The sequence below is a fragment of the Mustela nivalis genome (assembly GCF_964662115.1).
Source record: "Mustela nivalis genome assembly, chromosome: 7".
NCBI classification, from domain to species: Eukaryota; Metazoa; Chordata; class Mammalia; order Carnivora; family Mustelidae; genus Mustela; species Mustela nivalis.
This window is the reverse complement of record NC_139026.1, coordinates 19,508,742-19,536,030: the sequence shown is the minus strand read 5'-3', so window position 1 is coordinate 19,536,030 and position 27,289 is coordinate 19,508,742. Positions and strand designations below refer to the sequence as shown.

Here is a 27,289-nt window from a genome sequence, read left to right as displayed (position 1 = left end):
GCCTGGAAAATGAAACTGCATTCTTATGCACTTTCTTCAGGCTTCTGCTCAAATGTCACCTTATCAAAAAGCCTATTCATAATGCTCTATCTAAAATAATATCTTCTTCCTACCATTACTTTCTATTTCCTTACCCTTCTTTTTTCTTCTTCAAAGCATACTATCAGATATATTATATACCTATTTACTGAGGGTCTCTCTTTCCCTGGTAGAATTCACAGAAATAATGATTCAGTCTGTTTTATTCATGGCTTTCCTCCTGATACCTCATAGGCTCTCAGCAAAGTTTTGTAGAATACAAGAATGTGTAAGTAAGTGAGTGTTAAATTATAGATCCCAGGATGAGATTCGTGGTCATCTGCAAAGAGCACCATGATTTTCAGGTGCACTTCCCCTGCACACGTTTGGAACAAACTGAATGATTCCAGACCTTCCTTCTGCAGGTGAGGAAACTGAGGGCAGAGGGGAAGAGGTCTGTTTCCAAATCTAAGGTCCAGTCAGAGACAAGGCCAAGACTGTGTAGTTTTCAATGTGCTTTCACAGCTTATGCCAATCAATGCCTCAAAACAGCCCTGGAAGTTGGCAGCTCAGGGCTCATGTTATCTCTGCGTGGTCAGGGGGGAACTGAAAGTCAGAGGAGCAAAGTGATTTATCCTGGTGTGCAATGGAGAGAGCTGTGGCAGGACCTGCACATGTGTTCTTTCCACTACACAGCACCACCAAGCTGGTTGTTGGCCAATGGTTACCTTTCAAGAGAAGCCAAAGATACTTCTGGATACTTTTAGAAAGTATGCCTTGGTCTTCTTTAGTCTTTTGTGTCCTAAGTTCCAGCTCTTTTAAGCCCATTTCTTTCAAGTTAAAACAAACAAACAAAAAAGGATTTGGTGTCATCTTTTGAGTTCAGTTAATCTAAGATGATAAAGGGGCCTTTTTAACTTTGGCAACCACTTGTAGAACCCCCAAGACTTCTCAGGGTGCTGTGGACAGTCCTAGACCTATGGAGACTCTTTCCAATCAGACCTCCATTTCATTTTTCTCATTCCACCTGTTCCCTCTTCCTTTTGGGTACAGACGTAACCCCAATCTTACTTTTTATTTTAGACGAAACCAGAATCTAATGAGCTTGCAAGTAAGAGAGGCAGGCTCCCTTGAGCCAACCATTCACTCCATGATATCCATGGAGAGGAACAATCTTCAGTTCTCAGTTCCTAATGTTCCATAACTATATATTCATGGCCAAAATTTGCAAGTCAGGCTAGAAGAAAGTGACCTTTTTTGTTCCTCAGTCAAAGCTTTAACTATGAAAATTTTTCAAATGTCTTTGATGATGCATCACATACCCTCTTCCCCATTTGAAGAGCGCTTTAGTGCACAAGGGAGTAACTAAATACTTGCATGCATTAAAACATGTAGCCCTCAGAAAAAGTCTGAAGTAAATTCTGTTATTCATACTTCACATATGAGAGAATGGAGGCTTACAGAATGAAATATTTTGCTCAGCCTCACCAGCAGCTAAGGTAGCATTTCTAGCTGTTGAACCTTGGATTCCAAAGCTTAGGGATTCCAAATCCAGGACTTTTAACCATTACACCATGTGGTTCTCCTACTCTATTTTTTTTTCAATATATAGAGAAAGGTTACATGTCATGCCTTGTTTATTTCTTATTTTATAATTCTCCTCAAATTCTCCTAGCCATGAAGATCACATGCAGTTATTATTTCTTCATGGCTAGGATACTAGTTTCTCATGGATAGGAACTCTCTCCTTTTTTGTGTAGGCCAAGGCACATCAGAGTTAGTTGCCTCATTAGAACACAAATGACCCTTTCTTAATGCGAACCTAGTGATTAACAGACATGTAATAAATGTTTGGTAAATAAGTGATTAACCAAATCCTTTTAAATTACTTTTCTTTCTCCTGCTACTTTTTAAGAATTGCCACCATCCTGTTTTAATATAAACAAATTAGTGAACATGGACCTGAAATGAAAATAAATGGATAAAGATTTCTCAGAATGAGATTTCTATGGCAAATGTGATTTCTGGTATATTTCCTTTATGTAAACACACACACACACACACACACACACGTGCGCGCACACTATCCATGTGTGACTGTGTATAAGATCATGATCTCATTCAGACCTGTATCACAGATATAAAATGAAACTCAAATTGCAATGAGCTTTTTCTTTGAAATCAGCATATGTGTGTGTGTGATGAGGGCATGGAGGTAGAGTGGAGGTCAGTCGGCATGTCCATCTCAGAAATCCTAGGAGGTCATCAGGAGTTTTTGCCTGAGAATTCCTGGGAGAAGTGTGGAGAGCATGCAGTCAGAGACCGGGAACTCCAGGTACAGTGCACAAACTCAAGTCACTTCTGACTCCTTGACAAAGTTCTCTGAGAGGACTGACAGCTGTCCCCAGTGGGAAAAGGGAGCCATTCGTGGGCTTCATTCTTTGCTGCTGGTTTGCATGAGGGCAGGGAGAGGCACTTGGGAGAGACCTGGCTTGGTACTGGTGTGCCCTCCTTGAAATTAGCTCTAACTCCTCATGAAAGCTTCTGGCTTCCTTTCAGGAAACCAGCTGAACGCTGTTGGACACAGTTCCACCTGAGCTCTGCAACCTCTTCAGAGCCAGGGCCAGCAGCAGTGTCAGCAAGCTCAAAGAGGCAGCTGCAGCAGCAAAGAAGAGACAAATGGCACTACTGTGTAAGGCCAACTTCAGGCAGCAGCCTGGGGTAGCTGAGGGAAGGGCTCCTGAGTGTCATCCTTCTAGAAACCTCCATCCTTCCCAGCTTCCATTTTGTCCCTCTTCTTGTTGTTTCCCATCTACCTCTCGGGCAGCACTTTCTTAGCCTTCTTTGATGGTTGCTTCCTCCTTTCTCAGACCTTCTAAATGTTGATGTGCCCTAGTGCCTAATCGTTGTTACTTGCTTAGGTAACCTCATCAAGTTCTGTGCTTTTAAATATCAATGGTGTGTCTGTAATTCTCAAGTTAATAAGTCTCATCTCCCCCCTCCCACCCTGAGCCAGATTTATATACTCATTTGTCCACTTCACACCTGTATGTAAATATCTCCCAGGGATCTCAAATATAGCATATCCCAAAGTAAACAGAAACTTTTCTGTGATTCTTTTCTAATTCATTGTGTTGTACTACCATCTATCCACTTCTCTCACCTGTGAAATTCTCTCATCCGTGAAATGTGAATAACAAAATTTACTTCAGATTTCTGAAGAAATAGCATGCATACTAATCTGGACACTGAATTTTTTTTTTTTCCTCTCCTCATTTGACCAATCCCAAATCCTTTGAAATCTACCTCCACATTAATCTGCACTGTCCCATTTTTTCCTCACTACATCTACCTTCTGGTTTCAGCTACCATCTTGTCTCACCTGACCTACTGGAATAACTTTCCTATTGACCTTCCAACTCTTGTGTTCCCTCCGGGACATTTTTCCACAGGACATTCAGAGTACACTTTATAAAAGAAGAAATTTTCTTCTCCTTCTGCATTTAACCCATTGGTGACTTCTTAGTAACCTTACAAAATAAAATCTGAACTCCTTACCCTATTGAACATAGCCAGGCATAATCTGTCCATAGCCATTTTCTTTAACTCCATCTCAGGTAACTCTCCCAAACTCACACTACAAAGTCCAGTCACCTGAGTCTTTCAATTTATGGTACAATCTCCATGTCTTCCTACTTGCTGTTCCGTCTGTCTGAAATGCTCTTCATTTGGTTTCTCCATGGTTAGCACTTTCTCATCTTTTGGATCTCAGGTTAGATGCCATACCTTCAGAAGTCAACCAGGCAATCTAAAGTCAGGGGCCTCCAGTTCTTCTCTCCCATAGCATTATATATTTTCCTTTTTGTCACTTCTCATAATTTTAAATCATATGTTCATTTGTTGTTTAATGTTTGTTTACTGCTCTAAATTCTGTCTACTTGGAGATTGAGCAGAGTATCTGATATGTAGTAGTCAAGGAATGTCTGTTGAATCTTATTGAATGAATGAAAGTTCTTAAAGGTACATGTAAGAGACCCTGGGGGCCATGGAGCCACCTGAGACAAGAATTGGGGGCTTGACTCTGTGGGTTTCTTCAGACTTAGACTTGTAGTCAAAAATTCTCTTCAGGTATTGGTTCCTTATTTATAGGTTGTAACTTGGATGATTAGGAGTGCTGTGTTCTTCCCAACATCATCAATATGACATGGCCCTTCTTGGAGATCATGATAACTAACATGTTTTACCTATGCATCTTATCCATATTATGCCATTTAATATGATTCCATAGTTAGATTTTGCTATCATTTCCCATATTACAGTTGAACAAACTAAGGCACAGAGAGGTTAAACAGCTTGCCCAAGATCACAGAGCTAGTAAGAGAGACACATAAGAACATGAATATTTATAATCTGACCTCAGAGTCTGCATTCTTTTTTTTTTAGCTTTTTTCCTCTTTGAATTTATTTAAATTCAATATAGTTAACATATAGTGTAATTTTAGTTCCATAGATAGAATTTAATGATTCATCAGTTACATATAACACTCAGTGCTCATTCCATTCTGTACATTCCTTAATTCCTATTACTCAGTTACCCCATGCCCCACAGCAACCCTCAGTTGTTTCATAGAGCTAAGAGTCTCTTATGCTTTATATCCCTCTCTGATTTTGTCTTATTTTATTTTTCCTTCCCTTTCCCTATGTTCATCTGTTTTGTTTCTTAAATTCCACATATGAAAGAAACCATATGATAATTGTCTTTCTCTGACTGACTTATTTCACTTAGTATAATACCCTATAGTTCCATCCTTGTTGTTGCAAACGGCAAGATTTCATTCCTTTAGGTTGCTGAGTAATACTCCATTATATATAAATAGCACATTTTCTTTATCCATTCATCTGCAGATAAATATCTGGGTTATTTCCATAGGTTGGCTACTGCGGATATTGCTGTGATAAACATCGGGGTGCAGGTACCTTCTTACACTACTGGTGAGAATGCAAACTAGTGAAGCCACTCTAGAAAACAGTATGGAGGTTCCTCAAAAAATTAGACTTACCTTATGACCCAGAAATTGGACTACTAGGTATTTACTCCAAAGATTTAAATGCAGGGGCTGCATTCTTAAATTAACCTCTGATGTTCAACTACCCATGTAGCCCTGCACTGGCTCTCAAAGTGACCTCTTCAAATCCCATAGATTTAAATACCATCTATGTCCTGGCCATGCTTGCTTTATATCTCTGGCCCAGACTGCTCCCCTGCACTCCAGACTAATTTATCTTAACTACCCACAGGCATCTTTTCATAGGTAACTGAAAGTTAACATTTCCAAAACTGAGTTTGTACTCTATCTCTATCCCCCACTTCCAAACCTGTCACCCCAGTAGCATCTCCTTCTCAGCAATGGTATCAGGGGTCATGAGATGTAAATATGTGTACATCCATACATGTGTCTTAGAGAGATGGCCTGAATTAGAAAATGGCATGATATTTCTTCTTTTCCTTGCTATTGCTTGATGTAAATTTCCCTTACTAAATCATGGCCTACCCAGGACATACCCAGGACCAGGACATATATTATCCTGCATTCCTAGCATCAAGTGCCTAGAAGGTGTTGAAAGGATCTTGTTGAATGAAGGAAAGAAAGAAGGAATGTTTTCTGTGAATGTTATCTATTTCTACTGCAGGTAGTTTCCATTCTACTTCTTAATTTCTCAGGATGTTTTCTTCTTCCCATGTTTCTAACCTAAGGGATGGGATATTAATGAAACTCTGTTTCCAAAAATCATTTTCATTTCTCTTCGCTTTGTCACTTGCACCCTTGGATTTATGTGGAAAGGAATGCTTAATAATGAGGAAAAACCTATTTAGAAATGTAGTGTAATCATTCAGTGGTAGAGAAAAGAGTGATATATGAGCCATATAATTAGCAGTAATCTGTTTCATATTTATTTTTCTGGGCTGAAGTTCAGTTCCTCCTTGAAAAATTGAATGCAAGTAATAAGTTACACACACACAGCCTATGAATAGACATCCATCGTCATCCAAGGGAATTCAGCTAACATTTTCTCAAGATTATAAAAATAACTTTTAATTGTCTCAAATAAAATTTCCGTTCTTAATAGCTTAATATTGCTTCATTTTTGTTGCTTTGTTTTCTAAGATATAGAACTCAGTTTATTTTTTATAAACTAATAAATAAACAGTTCAGAAATTAGGTATCTTCAATGTATGTACAAAGCCATGGATTTATTTATTTATTTAAACCTCAGAATTTATTAGGTAGAATTGACAAGGGAGCCAAGGGATGTGAGTGTTAACTGTATCTGGGATAAATGTTCAGTTTGGCTGTGAGTGAATTGCTTGGCCACTCTCTCTCTCTCCGCCTCTAAGAAATTGAAAGAAAAAGCCTCTCTTACAAGGTTTATGTAGGAGTAAAATGAGGTAACAATGTCAAAGTGCTTCCAAAATTACAAAGGTCTGGAAGATAATAGTAAAGTGATGGCTTTATAATTATTGTTATAATTGAAATAAGCAAAATGAAGTTGTTTTTATCATGCTGAATAAATCAAAACAGCTATACTTTTATGCAGAAAATGGAAGAGGTCCCACATTAGAATTTTAGTTGATTTTGTGTGCGTTCAGATAATGAACTTGGCTTTTCCATGCACAGAACTGTAGCATTTAAAATGTGCCCTAAGTAGAATATTTTAATGATTTCTCTTTAATGTTTTCATATATTCATGGAGATATACAAAATGATTTGTCTTCTACTATATTTACTTTCTGTAAACCTAGCAATTACAATAATTTCATGGAGAGAGTATATCCTAAGATGATATTCTGCTATAAGTCATAGTTCAGTTGAGTGTTTGAATCATTCACATTAACATATTCCTTGTGCAGTTTCCCTCTTTGTATCATAGGAAGATGAGAGAAGAAAGAACAAGTGAATGTAGAATCTTGTGGAAATCTGAGTTTAAATTCCCATTACACAATTAACATTTTAGGTGGGAGAGCCACAAAACCTTCCCAGACTCTAAAGTATGTCTTTAATATAAACAATAAGATCCTTTTTTTAAAGAAAATGAAGTCTTTCTTTTGTTTTATAACTTAGATAACTATACTATATATTGGAAAACAAGTGTCAATATTTTCTGATGTACAAAAAACTCAACTTATAAGCTGAGACCATCTCAGATCTGCATCTGCATACATGAAAGGGACAGGATGGAGATTTTCGTGGGTATGTGCTATTTCTCCATGTTCTGTATGGACACTGACACCTGTGAGCTCATTCCCACTCACCCTGGCTACAAAGCTCTAAGCACCCAGTACAGAGAGGATTGGATATAATGAGTTACTAAATAGAAAACCAGTTCATGCAAAGAGACCCAGCACTGGTCCATTACATCTTCAGTGTGTACTAGCTTGTCTGTGCTCTGGCTGGGCTCCTCATTTGCAGTTACCAGATATGTTGGTTCTAAGAGTCACTTCATCTGCAGTTACTTCTTGCTTCACAGGACAAACAACTTTCATCAGGGCCAGGACTAACTGTTCACATTTCACTAACCATATTCTGAATTAGAAAAGTATTAGTTGTGTGCTCCCTCTGGACCAGGCATTGTGCTAGACCCAGAGGATTTTACTGTGAATAATAGAAACTTTCCTTGTTTTTAGGAGACTTACAGTCAGAGGTCTGCTTGTCCCAAGCTAGAATATACAACTTCATTTTAGCCTGAATTGCCAGAATGTTTGGTTTTTTAGACCAATATCAAAGGGTGCTCTTCACCATGGTGGATTTGGGCCCAGGTCCTCCTCCTTTTGGGAAATGTAGTCCTGTCAGAGTCCCTGGGAAGTTTGTAGTTGATACCAATTTGATTTTCATAATATCTTGAAGAATTCTTATAAATTAAGTACAATATTTATAAGCCCAGCAAGATGACTTTGAATGAGAATTTGAGCAATGAATTGTAATTGCACATCATCTGGAATTTAAAAACAATTCTCTATAGTGCAAATTTACCCCATAAATTTGGGCTTCTATTTTTGCCAGCATGTTAAACTATTGGACTGTTTATGAATACAGTTACAAGGAGAGGTTAATCACAAAAGCCTAACACATCTGTTGACATTCTTATACTATAAAAATTTAAATGGCATGCAGTCCAGAATGAGCCTGTGTGAAAACGATACGGATAAATAATAGTCCATTTTGCTGGTTTAAGCTGGTTTGGCTCACTGTTTTCTCATTTTTCTTCTACCTCCTTCCACAACCCAGCCCTCCTCCTGGGAAATAACTTCCAAAGAAAATCTAATTGGAGAAGTCCTTTTGGTCTTGTTGGGTGGTTTTTAAAATGCAAAGTCCTTGGTGGTTTGGTGGCTCAGTCAGTTAAGTGTCTGCCTTCAGTTGAGGTCATGATTCCAGAGCCCTGGGATTGAGTCCCATGTCAGGCTCCCTGCTCAGCAAGGAGGGCCGTCTCCCTCTGGCCCTCCCTCCGTTTACGCTGCTTCTTGCTCATTCTCTGTCTCTCAAATAAATAAAATCTCTTAAAAAAATAAAATGCAAAGTCATCATTTACTTCCCTCTCTATGTGTTGTATTGATTAAAAGCCCAAGAGGAGGCAGAAGTTTTGCGCCAAAGAACACAGTCCTTTGAAAAAGCCTTCCCTGACACTGACCCCGAGTCAAGACTCACATCAAGTCCCTCCTTCTGCACCACCACCAATTTTTGGCTTTTGCCTGGTTGGTTGAAAGCATCTTTTCTCTCTGATTTTGCTGTAGCTCTCCTTGCTTACATTATTTTCTCCATGCAGCAGCCACAGTGATCTTTGAAAGTCTAACTCAAAATGACTTCCCAGTGTTCCTAAAATAGGGTTCAGTTGTTCTGTTGGGGCTGGTAAAGCACTGCACAGACTGATTCCCCTCACCTTTTTAGCCTCTTATGCTAATTTTCATGATGTATACACTCCAGCCACCCTGCTGGAGTGTCCCTAGAACATCAGACACACCAAGCAATTTCCCAGCTTAGGGTCTTTGTACCTAGATCACTCATCCCATGCTTTCCCCTAGTCCTGGCTCCTTTTTGTCTCAAATTTGTATGTCCTCTTTGCAGAGGAGCCTTTTCTGAACCCCTTGCCCAAAGTAGTGTGACCCCATCCCTATAACTTCTCCCATTAACTTCATTATCTTCAGAACATTCATCATTACCTGAATTCATCCCTTTCTTTTAAACTTCTTTTGCCTATTTTTTTTTTGTTTGTTTGTAAGTTTGCAGAATGTAAATGTCATTCATATCCCTTTTGTTCACAGCTGGGTTTCCAGTGCCTGACACACAGTGGTGTATTTTTTGAATGACTAGATGCACATGTAAGGACCCAATTTTTTGCTGAAGAATGCCCCAAATCTTAAACTCCATATAGGTTCATGTGTTCTAAGTTCCAATTCAATTTAAGCCATAGGAGACTTGGATATACTTTTCAATTTAGTTTCTTTTTTCTGTTTCAGTCCTCTCTAATAAATAGTGACATTATCTTTGTGAAGTTGCATGCCCCATGGGAAGTGCTTGGAAGATATGCAGAACAAATGAATGTAAGAATGCCTTTCAGGTAGGTATAAATATGTATTTCCCTACTCTCCGCTGCTTCCTTGTAAAACTAATATGCTCCTCTCTTGAAACAAATAAAACTGAAATGCAGACTGGAGTAGTACTAGAGAGGATTCTTAAAATATCTAGGAAATGCGTGAAGTCTTCATGACTTCTAATGACTTCATGACTTTTTGTGAAAATTCCTGGCTAATTCAGTCCTTAGTAGGTAGATATGTCAAGTGCCTGTGAGAAAGAAGCCTTTTCCAAGTAGGATTTTCATTTCCAAAATGCCATTTTCAGAAGCCCTGTGTATTGTTGCTTTGAATGGCCACACTCCAGACATCAATGGTGCAGGTCTTTACTGATATTCAAATCTGCTTCTAATAAAGCAAGTTCAAGAAATTTCATAAAAATGTGATACACTTTTTAAATTCTTTTAAATTTTTAAATTTTAAAATTTTTAAATTTTAAAAAAATCGGGTCATAAATACTGTACAAGCACAAGCATTGGTATTTTTCCCAAGGATAATTATAAAATACTTTATGTGGATTGCTTAGTTATTTAAAGTATTAATTTACCTTCATCTCATAGTGAATATTCATATTTTCCATAAATATTAAGGAAAAGTGATCTGCATTTGCTAAAGTATTAAACTTGAAATTATAAATGCCAAGATATATGGAAAGTAAATAATGGAATCTTCTAAAGGAGATGGAGGGATTTAGTACCAAGGACAGTTCTAACGGGAATAAAGAATTAAATACTTTTGATCCACAATTTGCCCATAAGAACAAGTCAGACGACAGAAACCAGGCAAACTGGTGCCAATTATAAAATATACCTCCTAATGAGCTGTGGAAAATTATAGAAACAGAGAGGCGCTAGGGGCCCATTTAGAGAAGGGCAATTTCCATTCGGAGGTCTGTAATGTATCTCCCTGGTGTATCTTGTTTTCTTTGTTTATTGGCCTTTATATTCTAACACCAAGTCAAAATACAGGCTGGGATTTCTAGCATCTGTTTATGTTGAGGCAAAATTCTCAAAGGAATTGAGATAACCATAGTTCTGAACTTTCGATTTATTTATTTATTTATTTTCAGCACAACAGTATTCATTATTTTTGCACCACACCCAGTGCTCCATGCAATCCGTACCCTCTCTAATACCCACCACCTGGTTCCCCCAACCTCCCACCCCCAATCTGAGGGGTTTGGTTTATTTTTGTATTTAAAATGTAACAAAGAAATCTGAGAATCCAAGAATTAAAAAATATATAAAATCACTTGAGTCATTTATCAATTTAGTTTCCATTGAAACTTATTTACTATAGTTATAATTAAAGCCAGTTATTTATCAATGCTATAACTGTCCACTATGGATTAATGCTATATTACACATAAAAGCCAAAAGGAAAATGAAATCTGTGCTTAGATACAGTCATATATATCAGACCAACATCTTATAGCCAACAATCAAAAGTCTACATTCTGATGTAAGTGTGATTAGTAAAACTTAGTGAAATTGATACATTATCCCTCTGAGCAATCTCACAAAACCTTCTACCAGAACACACTTTTCAAGCCAAGAACCCAAGCAGATTGTACAAACTTGAGCGGTGTTAACGCACAGCAAGTTCCTTGTACCTGGAAGCACATCATATATGAAGGGTCTGACTGTATCATAGCTAACACTCCTATATGCTCATTACATAGCAAGGAAGTGCTGCCTTCAAGCAACATTAATACTTCCCTTATTAAGAGAATGTGATCCAGGGAATAAATGATAACCACAATAACTATGAATAATGTTCTTTTTAAATGTAGGTGTTTCTGCAAGACAGTTTTAGGAGACAATACTGTTTATGTGTGGACACTAATTGCTCTCATAAATATTGATGTGATTTTACCTAAGCATAGCTTCACTAGCTACAACCTGATGCATTTAAAGTGTGTGCTATTATTTTATCCAGTGTTTCAGATAAATAACTGTAGCCTAAGAAGATCTATGTATTTCCAAAGGAGGAATTTTTCTGCCATATCACTTCAACAAAATGTACAAATATCAGTTTGGCTACATGTGGATGCCTCAAAGAATGTTATATGTATTTATTTTTTTTCTGTAGATTACACTTTTGAATCCCAGGTTTAGTCTTCTTGGATTTTTATCCCTATAATGTTTGAAACAAAGTTGAAGAATAATTTTCTTTTTTTTAAAATTTTTTATTTTTTATAGACATATGTTTTTATCCCCAGGGGTACAGGTCTGTGAATCACCAGGTTTACACACTTCACAGCACTCACCCAAGCACATACCCTCCCCAATGTCCATAATTTCTTATGGGAAGTTGTAAACAAAATTTGCTTCTTAAATACCTGTATGTCCATGGATATGGACTCTTTTTAATTAATAGACTAATTTTAGGGCATTTTTAAGTTTACAGAAATTTGAGTTGAGAGTACAGTGTTCCCATATATCTCTTCTCATTCCATTCACAGTTTCCTTATTGTTACCATGTTGCATTAATGTGGTATCTTTGTTCCAATTAATAGAGCAATGTTGATGTATTATTATTATTATCTAAAGTCCATAGTTCAGTTTAAGGTTCACTCTTTGAGTTGTATAGTTCTGTGGGTCTTGAGAAATCCATAATATCTTGTATCCACCATTATGTATCACACAGAATGATTTCACTGCCCTAATTTCATCTGTCCATCCCTTGTGCTGCCCACCCCAGAACAAACCCTTAACAACCACTACTTCTTATTGTCTCCATTGTTTTACCTATTAAAAACATGAATATATTTTTAAGTTTTCACAGATCTACAAAGAAAGTTGTATGTAGACTTCTCATTTTCCATAGTATCAGAATACATATAAACCACATCAGTTTCATTACTACTCCATTGGTGGAAGCCCTAACTATGAAAAGGCTGACTGCAGTTTTTTAAAAATATCTAATCCATATGCTCCCCATTCAAATTACATCCTAAATTTTATCTGGAATGCTTTAAAAATGCAGATATAAAGAAGTACAACACATCCTTAACAGTCTCACATTTTTTTATGATTTTTTATTTTTTTATTAACATACAATATATTATTAGCCCCAGGGGTACAGATCTGTGAATTGCCAGGTTTACACACTTCACAGCCCTCACCATAGCACATACTATCCCCAATGTCCATAACCCCACCACCCTCTCCTCACCCCCTCTCCCCCCAGCAAACCTCAGTTTGTTTTGTGAGATTAAGAGTTTCTTACGGTTTGTCTCAGTCTCACTTTTAACGGATTTTTTCCAAGATTCTTTGTTTTGTTTTGTTTTTTATATTTTTTAAATAAATTTATTTATTTTCAGCATAACAGTATTCATTATTTTTTCACCACACCCAGTGCTCCATGCAATCCGTGCCCTCTATGATACCCACCACCTGGTACCCCAACCTCCCAACCTCCGGCTACTTCAAACCCCTCAGATTGTTTTTCAGAGTCCCTAATCTCTCATGATTCACCTCCCCTTCCAATTTTCCCCAACTCCCCTCCAAGATTCTTTGTTTTATCTACTTAACTCACCTATATTAGGGCCAGTGTTTAGGTAGTATTCACTAGTGTGGTTATTTGCAGCAGGATGTTGATCCTGATTAGTGTTCTTCCCATACTAGTTGTAAAATACATCTTTTTATATTACCTTGTCTATATCAAAGGAGAGAAGGGTTCTGTAAACTAAAGTGCTCTGTAAATATTAGCTAATATAATAGTACGTCCATTAAGTTGTGCATGTTGCCAGCCAGATGGCAATCCATTTCTTCATTCCTTGAAAAAAAGCTGACCTCAGCTAAATTCATACAAATACTAGTTGCCCCAAATCATTGCTCTGCACTGGCTATGTAGGCAAGGAGTGACCAAGAAAAAAAAAAAATATGATAATGAGATGAAATATCAATGGACAGTATTTCATAAGATTTCATGACTCAAATGCATGCCCTATGTTCCCACTACATTTCTCACTGTTAATCTCTTTTTAGTTTTTTCTTCTTCACCTCTTACAGGCTTCTATCTTCAATCTCCTTTCCTTCCTTGCTAGTTCAAACTGTAACTGACGATGGGTTTTCTTCTCGACTGGCTTCATTTTTGCTGTTCTTCCAGGAGAAAAATCTATTACCTGCCCCGCCAGTACAAGTTCATGAGCAGGTTAGTAGCATGCTTTGTCATGATGTGTTTGATATGTTGGCCTGTTTGTTCCAACAATGACAAGGAATACGAGCTGGGGAGGATGAGCTTTTGTCCCATGGCAAAAGTGATTTCCAAGGGCAATCCAAAAATCGCTATTTCAGGTTAGCCTGAAAAGAAAAAAGCAAGATGGGAATGTTTCTCTCAGAATCTTTCCTATGATTTCTCCACACTTGGAAGGACAGCAATCTGCAGTTCTGTTGGGGCTGCTTTTTGTCTTTAGCCTATTCTCTTAGACAAATTACCAAAAAACCCAGATGTTCAGCACATCTTTGGTCTGAATGTTATTTTTTTCTACATAATCCCACCCTCCACCATAAGTAACTTGAAATCTTGAAGTGTAGATAATCAACATCTCAAAAAGCTGATAGCTGTCTAGCCCACCCCATGGGTGGGGCCCTCCTATGTTAGTAACATTTTGTTAATAAAGTATGCAGATGTATTACCTTATCAGAAGCCCTTTATACCCCCCCTTTTTTTTCTTTTAGCCTCCCCCACCCACCCAAAATTCTACTGGCTAAAGATTTCCTTTAATGTACTATGTATCTTTCTAAAGTTTGTTTCTTAATTTTTTGAGACATTAGGGAACAAGGGGGAAGCATCAATGATGTCCTATAATTCAATTCTATTGTGATCACTGGAAATCTAATTTTAAAATTTTAATTGGTCTTATGTAATCATTTACCCTGAGCTGAGCTAATGGTTAAATTTGGAGACCATTGCATTTCTCTGGAAATCCTTTTTTTTCAGTTCTGTGAGAATTAAGATTTATGTTTGCTCTGTTTATGTGCTGTGCAAAATATAAGAGTAATTGACATATTCTAGTGGGTTTACTCAAATACATGTACATTCAATAAAGTATGATATAAGAATTGACATCCAAAGAAACCAAGATGTGTTTTCCAAAATTTCCCTGTGCAATATCTTTACTTAGCAGTGCTTCTTTGCTTAGACTGTAGCCATGGCATTTGGATTCACCATGATTTAGATTGGTCCCTTGTCATATAATGACCCTCTATAAAATCCCAAGATAACATATTAGCCTATATCAGTAGTCCTCTATAGTATTCAAACTTTAACCAGCATTAGAATAACCTGGAGGGCTTATTAAAACACAAGATTGCTGGACCTGTCCTCTAATCTATGGTGTTGATGTTCACCTCTCCACCTGGATGGTATGTGAAGGCAAGGATGGCTTATCCAATTCTATATTTCTGGTACCTAGCACATAATAGATGGGGTGAATGGGAAAATGAATCGCTACACATGTAAGAAGATTTGAATGAGGAAAAAGGAGATCACAAAGAAAAGCATAGAAAAACCAGTGTGGCTGAAGTGTCAGACACAGACTTGGAACTGAAACATTTGCCCTCACTATGGAGGGGGGGTAAGCAATGAGGGCTTGAAAGAAAATGGTGTAAAAGGAACCATAAATCTCAAACTTGGATTGGACATCAAATGTCATCAAGACCAGCCATTCAGCAGATACCTGAACCTCTGCTATATGGTCAGCCAGCCCATGTTTGAACATCTGTGGAGACAGGGAATTTCAGAACACAACTGTGGGTACCTGACTTTTAGGAAATTCTTCCTTAAAATAAGCCATAATCTCTCTGTCCCTTCAGTTTTTACTCCAAAGAACGTTCAGATTACAGTTCTCCCTGGATAGATGAAAAATAATCTACAGAGCAAAAAGGCAAAATGTATGAGAAAGATTGTGAAATTATAGGCAAAAAGACTTATTATTTGGAAATGGGGGGGGGGATGAGAAAGAGGTTTCCATATCTAAGGAATTGGAAAATTGTTGATGGTAAAAGGAGAGTGGAAATTCAGAAGAGATATGGCTATGGTGAGAAAGATGATGATTTTTGTTTTAATAATCTTGTATTATAATTCACAGTAGGTCTTTGACACATAGGTGTCCTGAGGCCCTCTGGAAATGATGGCAAAGCAATTGAGAAAAACAAGGCTATTGATGGCAAAGCAATTGAGAGCAAGGCTAGAGAATCCAATTTGGGAGTCTGAAGTATAGAAGTCATGACTTGAGTCAGAGGAGTGGATAGAGTTCCCCAGGGAAGGACTAAAATGCAAAAAGAAGGCCAATGGCAAGTCCTGGGAAAATCTCATTAAGAAGGCAGGAAGAGATGGAAGGAAAATGAAAAATAATAATTTAAGAAAGAGGCAACCTAAGGGAGGACAATGTCAAAGGGACCAGGAAAGAGTTCTCATAAAAATGGGTGTTCTTCAACTTCTGATGGAGGCTGAGAGATGAGAATCGATTTTTAATATTTAGAAGTTAGTGATAACTACCATGATAGCAGTCTCCATGAGAGATGGTTCTCAAAGTTGAGTGGACCTCGGGATTATCTTCAGGGTTTTTTAGTACTCAGCTTATCTAGCCCATTCCACGAGTTTCTGAGATGAGGCACAATATTTTGCACCTCTATCAAGATCCTAAATGGTGCTAATGTAGCTGATCTGGGACTATGTTTTGAGAATGAGGACTGCAGAGAGGAGGGTAATAGAAACCAGATTACAGCTGGTGGGGGATGGAAGGTCCTAATGAATTAGAGGCAATGAGGGATCAATACTACCCTCATAAATTTTGAGACAGAGGAAAATAGAGGAGGGACAGGCTTAAGAACAGTAGCCAAGAAAAGGAAGCAGAGGAGAGGAGACTGTGTGACAAGGGACCAATCACATATTCTCCATGAGCAGCAGAGAGGTTTTGAGTGAGTAGGAGTTTGGGAAATCCTTGTTTCTTGAACTGAAAGTACAATTTACTGAACAGTCATCTTTGGCCTGAAAAAGTCAGGCCATAAGAGTGCATAAATCATAACTATAAAAGAATTCGGGCATTGGAAGTCACTGGAAGACTCAGACAAATGAAAGGAAGAGAAATCCTAACTAACTGGTAGTATGACCCATCAATTCAGATTACCTTTTAAGACATTCATTGCTTAACACATCACTGTAGTGGTATACCTTAGTGAAGCCCAATGTCCGGTGTCATTTTTAAAGTGCAGTTTGTCAGAAATTTTGGTATCTATTTTAAGTCTTGTTTCACCTCAGGACAGATTTAGACAATGGAAAGTATCTCTTTGTAGACAGCTCTGATAGGCCAAATTGAAGGGCATATCTATATCTGGCTGTCCTCGTTGTACACCAGTAATAAAACATTGACTCAGTATTCTAAAATTCTCTTGTCATACTAAATATGGATATTCAATTTAGGTTTTAGTTTCATCCACTTAAATAATAATTTCATTGCTTTGCAAAAGCCTCCCTGAAACAACCTTATCTCCTTTAAAGCCAAGGGAAATTATATTATAAAATTTCTGAGCAGGCAGAGACATAAAGCATCTTTTCACAAATATATTTATTTTTGAGAATCACCTGACTCCCATAAAATACACTCATGTAATTCAGATTTATATTTTTCGATTAAATGCTATTTTCATCATGTACTTGGTCCATTAAATGCTCCTTTGACTCTTTGGGAAGATTTATAGGCCTTATAAATTGTCTATTCAATAAAGAAAGGGAATTTATCATCCGTCTTTTGCCCCCCTCCCCCATTTTTGCCTTTGCCAAATACTGCAAATAGAGTCAGTAGAAGATGTGATTACAAAGGAACAAATTGGATTATGGTCAGTGGTTTGTAGCTAATGTCTCATTACTTCTCATTCCTTTTCCGTCCACTCCCCCATATGCACCTGCCTGATGTTATCCTTTGCAGTCATTGGGCAAAATGTCTGCTGCCCCTGCTACATGATACATTCAGAGCAGTTGTAGTCTTATCAGTTGCATATACAGATAAATGACAAAATGACTTATATTTTCTATCCTAGTATTAAAAAATTAATATATATAAATGTTCCAAAGCCTTTGGAATCTGCTATGAGATATTTAGGTTGTGCCCCAGTTAGTAGCCTTGTGACCTAAAAGAATCCTAACTCCTATCCAAGAAGAGGCTATAAATATAGGAGACTTGGCTCTCAGAAGAGGAAAAAGAAATTCAAGGCTCCTGCTGTCTAACTGTTATCAGTCCAGGAGGGCTTCATTTATTACAATGTAGGGCTCTGTGTGGTGCCTCCACTTTAAAAAAAAAAAAAAAAGAAAAGAAGAAAGAAAGAAAGAAAGAAAGAAAGAAAGAAAGAAAGAAAGAAAGAAAGAAAGAAAGAAAGAAAGAAAAGTTTATCTGTATGTTCCCTCTAGGTATATCATCCCTGAAAATGTAATCTGTTAGAAATGTGATGCTATTCTAATATTCTGGTCTGGGGAAAAGCAGGTGTCTCTGGAGTAGCCTATTTCATTTCATTTAGCCTAATTAAGTTGTCAGTACAAACTCCCTCCTGGGTCTTGGTGGCTCAAGGGAAAGGCCTTGTCTTCTTCAGGGTATACCCACAGCATCCAGGTTGGGGCTCTGCACACAGCAGGTAATTTATAAAGGCCTATTGATGGCTTAGTATGCAGGGAGTGAAGCCCTTTGGCATGTGGCCTTTAATTATCACCACTCCTAAGGTGAATAGGATAGTCTTCCCTTTGCAGCTGAGGGAACCAAAATCAAAGAGGTTCAAGCAGAACCTTCCCACAGCACATTTCCAAGGCACAGCTTGGGAAGGTGCAGCACACCAGAATGGGCAGTCTGTGCCCATCTGCCTGTGCTGGGCTGCCAACTCTTTACAGCCACGCCGGATCTGACCTGTCATGAACCAGAACCTGGGAGGGGTGGGGTGGTGGGGTGGTGGTGGCTGAACTTACTGTAATACTTTCTATAAAAATATCCATCTTTTAGTCCAGATACTAGCTTGACAAGTTAAGGCTAGAAATGCCCAAGTGCATGACTGATCAATTGTCTCCTTACTGATTTTCCTATATAGTCTATAATACTCAATAAATGAGCCTCTATAAGGCTCAATAAATGGCAGAAATAGAACAGTGACAATGTGTCCAACCAAAATCAATACTAAATCAATAAGCCAACATTTTCTCTTTGCTTTTCCCAGTCATTGAAGACTTTATTAAGTATGCCCAATTCCTATATTTAAGAGACAAATTGGATACTTTCTAGTTAGTTGGTTCCTCAACTCTGTAACTAAGAGAATTTCAGGATTGCCTCTTTAGGGAAGTTTATTAGATGGAAATGGGGGCACAGACTTCAATATAAAAGTGAGAATCTTAGTTCTTGAATTCCCATTGATAACTCTACATAAGAGTTTATCATCCTCATCATCTTCTTCATCCTAGACACCACCACTGAACTGAGCATTTTGTACATATAAGGCAATGAGCAGACACCTGATATTTGTTATCTTGTGTAAGTCCTCACCACTGACTCATGAAATGGGTGCATTCACTCAAAGAGGTTTAGTCACTTACTCAGCATAGGACTTATCACTAGAGAGATGTACAACAAATTGTGAACCTACTTTAACTTCAGAGTCCTTCATCTGTATGAAAGGTTATCCATTATATTGTGAAAAGGAAAGCTCTCTATTAACTTAAGTTTGTTTAGGATATAGCCAAGATACTATTGCCCAAATCACCAGCAACATGTAATATCTAAAAAACAGCAGAATCAGAAACCCAACGTGGGTCTCATGCTTTCCAGTCTGGTGGTTCTTGCACTATGTGTTTTTATCTTGCACTGTTGAAGAGGATCCTCAGTGAATCCTAAGTAGCAAGTTTGGTATGAGAGTGTTTGTTGAAGAGTGGCCAATAGTCATCCAGCCACAGAGAAACAGATCCTTGTTCTCAGAGCTGGGAACTGGCAGGTGGAGTAGCATGTGGAGTGTTAGCCTCAGCATAGGGAGCCTGACCAGCCATGGCCAGGTCTCAAGGAGAAGATCAGATCAAGACTGTTTTCAGAGGTGTATTAATTTCCTATTACTGTTGTAACAGATTCCTGCAAATTTAGGTGCGTAGAACAACACAAATTTATCATCTTATAATTTTGCAGGTCAGTAGTCTAGGGGAGGAGGCTTAACTGATTTCTCTGCTCAGGGTCTCTCAAGGCTAATGTCAAGGTGTTGGTTGGCTAAGGGTCTTTTTGAGGCCATGAGGGAGTATAATCTTTAGGCTTGTTCAGGTTGCTGGCACAATTCAGTTCTGTGCAGATTCTTTAGGACTCTTAGACAAAGGTAATTTTCAACTTCTAGAGGCTGCTTGCACTCCCTGGCTGCTGGCTTTTGAAAGCCAGCAATGCCCAGTTGAGTCCTTCTCACACTTTGAATCTCTCTGATGTCCCCTTCTGCCTCCTCTTTGCTATGTCTATATAGAGGAAGTTCTCTCCTTTTATTTATTTTTCTATTTAAAATCAATTTAATTAACATATAGGGTATTATTAGTTTCAGGGGTAGAATTTAGTCATTCATCAGTGACTTACAACATGCAGTGCTCATTATATCAAGTGCCCTCCTTAATGCCCATCACCCAGTCCCCATCCCCCCCCACCCACCTCCTGTTTATTTCCTAGAGTTTAGAGTCTCTTACAGTTTGTCCCCATCTCTGATTTTATCTTGTTTTATTTTTCCTAGCAATCCTGTTTATTTCCTAGAGTTTAGAGTCTCTTATAGTTTATCCCCGTCTCTGATTTTATCTTGTTTTATTTTTCCCCTCCCTTTCCCTATGTTCACCTGTTTTGTTTTTTAAGTTCCACACATGAATGAAATCATGTATTTGTCTTTGACTGACTGACTTCACTTAGCTAGAGGGTATTATGCTAAGCAAAGTTCTCTCCTTTGAAATGGCTCATATGATGAAGTTGGGCCCCCCTGAGTAATCCAGGATGCTCTCCCTCTCTAAAGGTCTATAAACTTGCTTACATCTGCAAAGTCCCTTTGCTGTGTTGCATGACATATTCACAGGTTCGAGTGATTAGGATACACACATCTTTCAGGAGTTGTTCTGCCAAACAGAAGAGGGTACAAGCTGCTATCCACATTTGAGTATTTGTTTCTGTCATTTTGACGAGCACACAGCATGGACCAGCATATGTGGTAGAACCTGTACAGTCCATGATTTGTCCTCCTGCTTCTCCTCAGGTTACCCCACTGAAGGCCTATTCACCTACCCCAACCCTCAGCCAGTGTCTCAGGGGTTTTGTTTTTAAGATATTTTTTGAATATCTTTTTTTCCACCATAGTGTTTTAAAAGCCCAGGTCCTCTGCTTTCCATCACTTTTATATTAGCCTCCCTTGTCCTTAAGAAGTTGCTAATGACACTGTTTACCTGGCAGTTTCTGCAAAGCATTGTGTGCACACCATGTGTAGGCTTCCTAACAACATCAGTAAGATGGTTGATGATGATGATTAGTACATTTTAAAATAAGGTTTAAACAGGTGAGTGATTCCTGGAAGATCACACAGCTGATAAGCAACAGATCCAGGGTTTAAGCACCCCATTTCCACACCCCAGCTTCTTTTAGGAGCATCCCTCCTCTTCCCTCCACTTCTGGCCCCTCCTCATTTTTCAATGAATCATTTTCATTACCCTGTTCCACTCTCTTTTCACCATCTCCACATTTCATTTAAATTGTGGTGCTATAAGCTGTTGCCGAAAGCTGCCATTTCATTCCCATAGAGTATTGATGCCTGCTTTTTCACAGCTTTATTTGTTTTTATCCACACTGAGCACTGTACCCAGCTAGATTTAATTCATAGTCGTGGCACGCAGAGCCCAGATTCTGTAAGAATGTGAACCTTGCAAAGTGTAATCCGATTAGTGCTGCAGACTGGAGATGTGTGGGAGTAAAAGCTCTATTATGAAAAGCTCTGGGCCAATGTCCTTTTTCTTGAATGAGTTTAAAGGCAATCAGATGAAATAAAGCCAGGAGTTATGGGGAAGACCACCAGCTTAGCCTAGGAAGTATAGTTTATGAGTCAATTTAAGGACTAAATCATTGAACTTAGACAAGTTGTAGATGCCAGTGAAACACAATTAACTTTGAATTGAAAAAAAAAAAAATAAGAAAGAAAAGAAATGTCAAGAGGCAAGCTGGTTGTTCAATTCTTATTTGGGGGGGAAGATAGTAATATTAGCAGGTACTCAGTGTACACCATATTTCTGGAGATTTTATGTATATACTGATTAATCACCATAACCCTATGAATTGAGTATTATCATGCCCACTTTTTTAAAAAAGGAAATTAAGGCACAACAAAGTTAAATAACTTACCCAAGGTCACACTGCTAATATTTACAGAACCAGGATTTATTTTTTTTAAGATTTTATTTATTTATTTGACAGAGGGGGAGAGGCACAAGTAGGCAGAGAGGCAGACGTGGGGGTGGGAGTGCGGGAAGCAGGCTCCCGGCTGAGCAGAGAGCCTGATGGTGGGGCTTGATCCCAGGACGTTGGGATCATGCCCTGAGCCGAAGACAGAGGCTTAGCCCACTGAGCCACCCAGGCGCCCCCAGAACCAGGATTTAAATTCAATTATTGCAACCCCATGTTCTCAGTCACTGTGTTCTACTGTGTCTCTGATGTACATTATGTCACTGTACTTCAAGTGTTTTTTAAAGAGTGGTGAGGGAGGGAGGACCAGGAGAAGGAAGGATGGAGGAGATTGGAACTGTTTCCTCTCATCCCACTTTGGGCTCTTCCAATTTGCTCTTCTTTTCTGGGCACATGACCTTTAGTAGAATCTTGATTTCTGTGCGTGTATATGTGGTAGCTATGAGTTGTCTTTGAGAGGAAGGGCCTAGAAAAGTTGTGAGAATCTTTCCACTTTGAACTTTCAGGGGTTCTGAAGAAAGTCCAGCCACCACTGGGCAGAAGGGGGTTATAGTGAGACTGAAACCCTGCAGAGAATAAAAGAAGTGGTAAAAGAGTTTCCTTTTATTGTTCATCTTGGAGCTGATTGGTTATAGAAAAAGCAATTCCTTAACCTGGAAATTTCATTGAAAATGATAAATTGCCTTGTAAATATTTTTTGAATTGGAAAAAAATCCACCCAAATTCCATGTGTAATTAATAGACTTAGAAGGCATTTAGATATTTTCTTCATTAGAAGACTCCATCTCTTCTGTAGTTCTTAAGAACTACAGAAGTTCTAGTAGTTCTAGTATCAACTGTTTTGATGTGGTGATCACTAACATCAAGAGCCCCAAACCTGCTTTCCATTCCTGGCTTTATTCACTGGCTAGGTAATTTGAGCTGGATACCTAACCACCATGGATTTCTTCTGTGATGTGTAAAATGAGTATGGTACCTGTTCATTCTGCCTTACTGAGATGCTATTTGATATGTGCTCTTGGAAGACACTTGCTTTAGTGGATATAGATACCTGATATAGCACAGTTGTTTTTAAGTATGCTGTGCATTTTGTTCCTTCTGGTGGTTTTCTGTGAATAACTGACAATCTGGTCACTTGGAAGTCAGATGGTTTCATAAGCAGAAGCCAGAGGAAATCAAGAGGGGGCCAGGGGAAAACTGTCTTGTAAACCACCTTCACAACACTGTTGTTTTCTGTGACTTTGCATCCTTGTGCACCCTGGCCAGAGTGACACATGCGTCATCGTGCCCCTGTACCTTGAGAGCCATGGAGTCAGCTTAAAAGACAGAATGAAAGCTGAACTGCCTGATGTCTGAAGAGAGGCAGCTCAGGGAAGGTGTGAGAGGCAGGAAGCAAATCATGACATCATGCTCTGTGCACACAGGCAACCCATTGGGATGTGCTGTCAGCTGCCCTACTGAAAGTTAACTACAGCTAGAGCACTTCCCTAACCAAGAGAAGATGGGGAAATTTTCCAAATACAGAATGAATTTCTAGAACCTGCAGAATGTAAGAAGTTAAAGTCTCTGCTGCTTTGCTTAAGGGGCTGTCCAGTTCCTTTCCAGAGCCTTCCAGGCTTGGTCATTTATTGGCATGTTGGTGAACATATAACACTCGGCCACTATTTCATAGACAATAATTTTGAGGTCCTGTGATGAGACTGAAAAAACACTGGAGTTGAGACTCTCTTCTTTCTGTCTGTGAAATGGGGTGTCATGTACTCATGTAAAATGGGAGTGTCTGGGGTATCTGGTGTTATAATTATTGCTCTGTGGAGGCTTCCCTCTTATATTTTGGGGCAATGCTGACATGCTGTACCCTTTGGTCTTGCCTTTCATGTACCACAGGATCGATAAACAAATAAGCAGGTTTCGGAGATGGTTACCTAAGAAGCCCATGAGGCTGGACAAGGAGACACTGCCAGACCTGGAGGAGAATGACTGCTACACTGCCCCTTTCAGCCAGCAAAGGATCCACCAGTGAGTGTTTCGTGTGAAAGCCTTTGTCTTACTAAGGACATGCAGCTGTGGTAGACCTTCTCCTGCACGCCTTTGAGTCCTTGGCATGTGGAAGGAACAGCTTAGTGCCCTTCTTCCCTGAAAGTCCTGTGAGTGTTCATATCCCTTTTGTATTTGGGTAAGCTAACTATTCTAACAAACAATCTCCATATCTCAGTGGCCTGACACAGTAGAACATGTGTTCATATATTTGTTGGCTAAATGACCTTCTCCATAGTGATTTAGAGACCCAGGCTCCTTCTGTTTTGTGGCTCTGCCAGTCCCCATGCTCAGAGCCCCTTCAGGCTCATCATCATCTAACCAGCAGACAGGGAAGTTGGTCTACCCTTGACCCTATTGAAAAGAGGTGTCATCGGTTTGTTTTAATCAATATCTGTTCACTTCTCTATTTCCTTTTCTTCAGCAACTCACCAGGTTCCCCCAGGAAAAACCACATTCCTGAGTAGCCCACTTGCTGGCTCTTCCATCAGACAGTCTCTGAACAGTGATTTTTCACTTTTGACATGCAGGGGGAAAGGTTGGCTGAGTAATTGAGCCTTTGGGGTATTGCAAAAGTGATAGAGAATTGACTCTGAAACTTCTGCAATGACAAGAAATTGCGATGGTGGGGTCAGTGGTAGGAGAGAAAAGCATGCCAAAAACTGTAAACAACTAGGCAAAAACAGCCTCTCAAAAGACAAGTAAGTTTGGCCCAGCCTTGCTCTCAGCCAGACTTCCAGAATTCCTGGCTCTCCCCACTCCAGCCATAGAGACAGCCTCAGTAAAAAGGACTTCCCCAAGGGGAGGAAGAGGGTAACAGATTTTTTGAAAAAAATAGGTTGCTAACTTTGAGGGAAAAAACAACAACAACAACAAAGGGCAGTCATCAAGTTGCAGGGAATATATGGTTGGGGCATGTTTTGGCAACAGAAAATCAGTTAATGTCTTTGGACTTCTAGAAGGTGAAGGAGAAAAGAAAAATCAAGGAGTAGATGTTCTGCATCAAAATATATAATGTATAACACAAGGGAAACAACTTTGTAAGCCTCTAAAATAGCAAAACTTTTGATCCCCCAAAGTCAGATTGATGCCAACCCAGCCACATTATGGGAATATTAAAAAAGTCATTGAAAAAGACATGAAACTCATAGCCTGGCCCCAAAATCCTAGTTAGATCCTCTGCAGGAAATAAGAAATGGAAATGTTTCACGTTAACTCCAAGATCAAGACTGTGTTGTTTATCGTAAAATTTCCTGGACAAGTGATTGGATGTTTTAAATTTTTCTGGAGTAGAGTCTGATTTACATGCAGAATTTTCTCTTTGCCTCTCACCTGCCCAAGAGAACACCTAGCACAGTACAGGAACATCTCACAATTTTCAGATGGATTACTTATCAGATGGATAAGTAGGTAGTTAGAAAATCAAAGAAATATAGAGTATGTGCATAGGGTTTTGCTTTGCTTCAAATGGATATATGTAAATAGAAGAGGAAGATTTTCTACTACTCATCTTCATGCTGATTACATTTCCTGATGTTCTTTCTTGCTTTAGAACAAATTTCTTAGCAGAATTCTCAATGTCAGAAGCATCTAGACACCCATCAGGATTTCTAGAAAATAGAACCAAGATTCATATCTTTATAAGTATTTTAAAATATTTAATAAATGAGGAATGATAGCCTGTGAGATCACAAAAGTACTCAGCCATCTCCATCACAAATTTAGGAGGCCCTTTTTTGTTATGTTTGGGCATTGGTTCACTGAATAATTAATTCATTTACAGTCTCTGATTTGATGTCTACTTCTTGCCAGGTACTGTCTGGATACAGAGGATATAAAGATAAATGATAAACAGTCTTTACCCCAGCCTAAAGACAGAAAGACCATTTTAAATAATTGTATACAATATGATGGGTGTTACTTAAAAGAAAGAGTGTTCCATACTGCAGATTTGGGGAGAGGTTCTAAAAAATAAGAAGTGAACACACTCAAAAATGCTTGAGACGGGTCTTAAAGATAACATTTGTCCAGGAAGGTAGTGAGGGGAACAGATATCAAGAGAGAATAATTTATGTGTAAAAGTATATGGGTATGGGGCGCCTGGGTGGCTCAATTTATTAGGAGTCCCATTTTGATCTTGACCCAGGTTGTGATCTCAAGGTCATGAGATCAAGTCCTGCCTTGGTCTTCTCCCTGGGCATAGAGCCGGCTTGAGATTCTCTGTCTACATCTACCTCTGCCCCTCTCTACCCTCACTCCCTTCACCACTGAGACCACGGGCATGAAACAGGAGGGAGTATCTGAAGAACTACAAGTAGTTTTCTGTGTATAGACATAGGGTATGAGAAAACCTGGCATTATTGTTTGAAATAGGAGAGTGATCAGTGAAAGATGAGCTTTCAAGACAGGAGAACCAAGAAGGATAAAGCAAAGGGATAGCTGGAAGGAAGGAAACCTAAGAATCTGGCCTCTGGCCATTATACAGTTGGGTGGTGAAGAATTAAACAAGGGTCTTGAACATCATGGGCAGTGGGAATTTTTTTCGCTTTGAGAATTGTCATGCCGCATGAATATGTATAGAAGTAAGACTTGAGGAGTGCTGGCTCTCCATTTGGAAGTGATTGGTATAATCAGAAAAAAAAAAAAAATCCCTAAAGATAGATGTTTCCCTAAGGTGACACTAATGGGTTTAAAGTAATCAGAAGTAGCTGGTTAATGAGCTCTAGGGTTTATAATATGTTTTGCTGGTTTTCTAAATGCAATCCAAAATCCCATGTGACTTCTTGGTTTTGCAGAATGTTTGATATTGTGTTTGTCTAGGAATAAAAGTGACTAATAGATGTGTGTGCATGTGTGTGTGTACATGAATGTAGAGGAAAAAGAAAAATTAGGAATTCAATAAATACTGACCAAAGTGGAAAAGAAGTCTTAAAAAATTCTTTGTGCTCAGGATAAAGCCCAGAGTCTGAAGCTGGCTGACTAGCTTCTACTTCCATTCTCTGTTGAGTGCTTCATCCACAATAAACTGCTTTAACCTTAACTCACAGCGCCCTTTTGACTCCTGTTGTACAGAGTCTTCCCTTTGTCTGGAGCACTCTTTCCCTTAGACTTCTTTCTTTCAGGTTTCATCAGAGGCATTTCCTTCAGAAAACATCCCAAGATTTCCAACCTTA

The 27,289-nt window shown here is 38.8% G+C and overlaps 1 protein-coding gene across 7 annotated transcripts in view; it reads left to right on the top strand.

Annotated features, from left to right (window-relative positions):
- Positions 1–27,289, top strand: part of ANO4 (anoctamin 4) — a 461,396-nt gene that overhangs the window by 280,792 nt on the left and 153,315 nt on the right. For all 7 annotated transcript variants that reach the window (XM_082739159.1, XM_082739158.1, XM_082739160.1 and 4 more), the window contains 3 exons: positions 9,530–9,630; positions 13,757–13,801; positions 23,967–24,098. In XM_082739159.1, the coding sequence (XP_082595285.1) occupies positions 9,530–9,630; positions 13,757–13,801; positions 23,967–24,098 (278 nt within the window). The remainder of the gene's footprint in view (positions 1–9,529; positions 9,631–13,756; positions 13,802–23,966; positions 24,099–27,289) is intronic.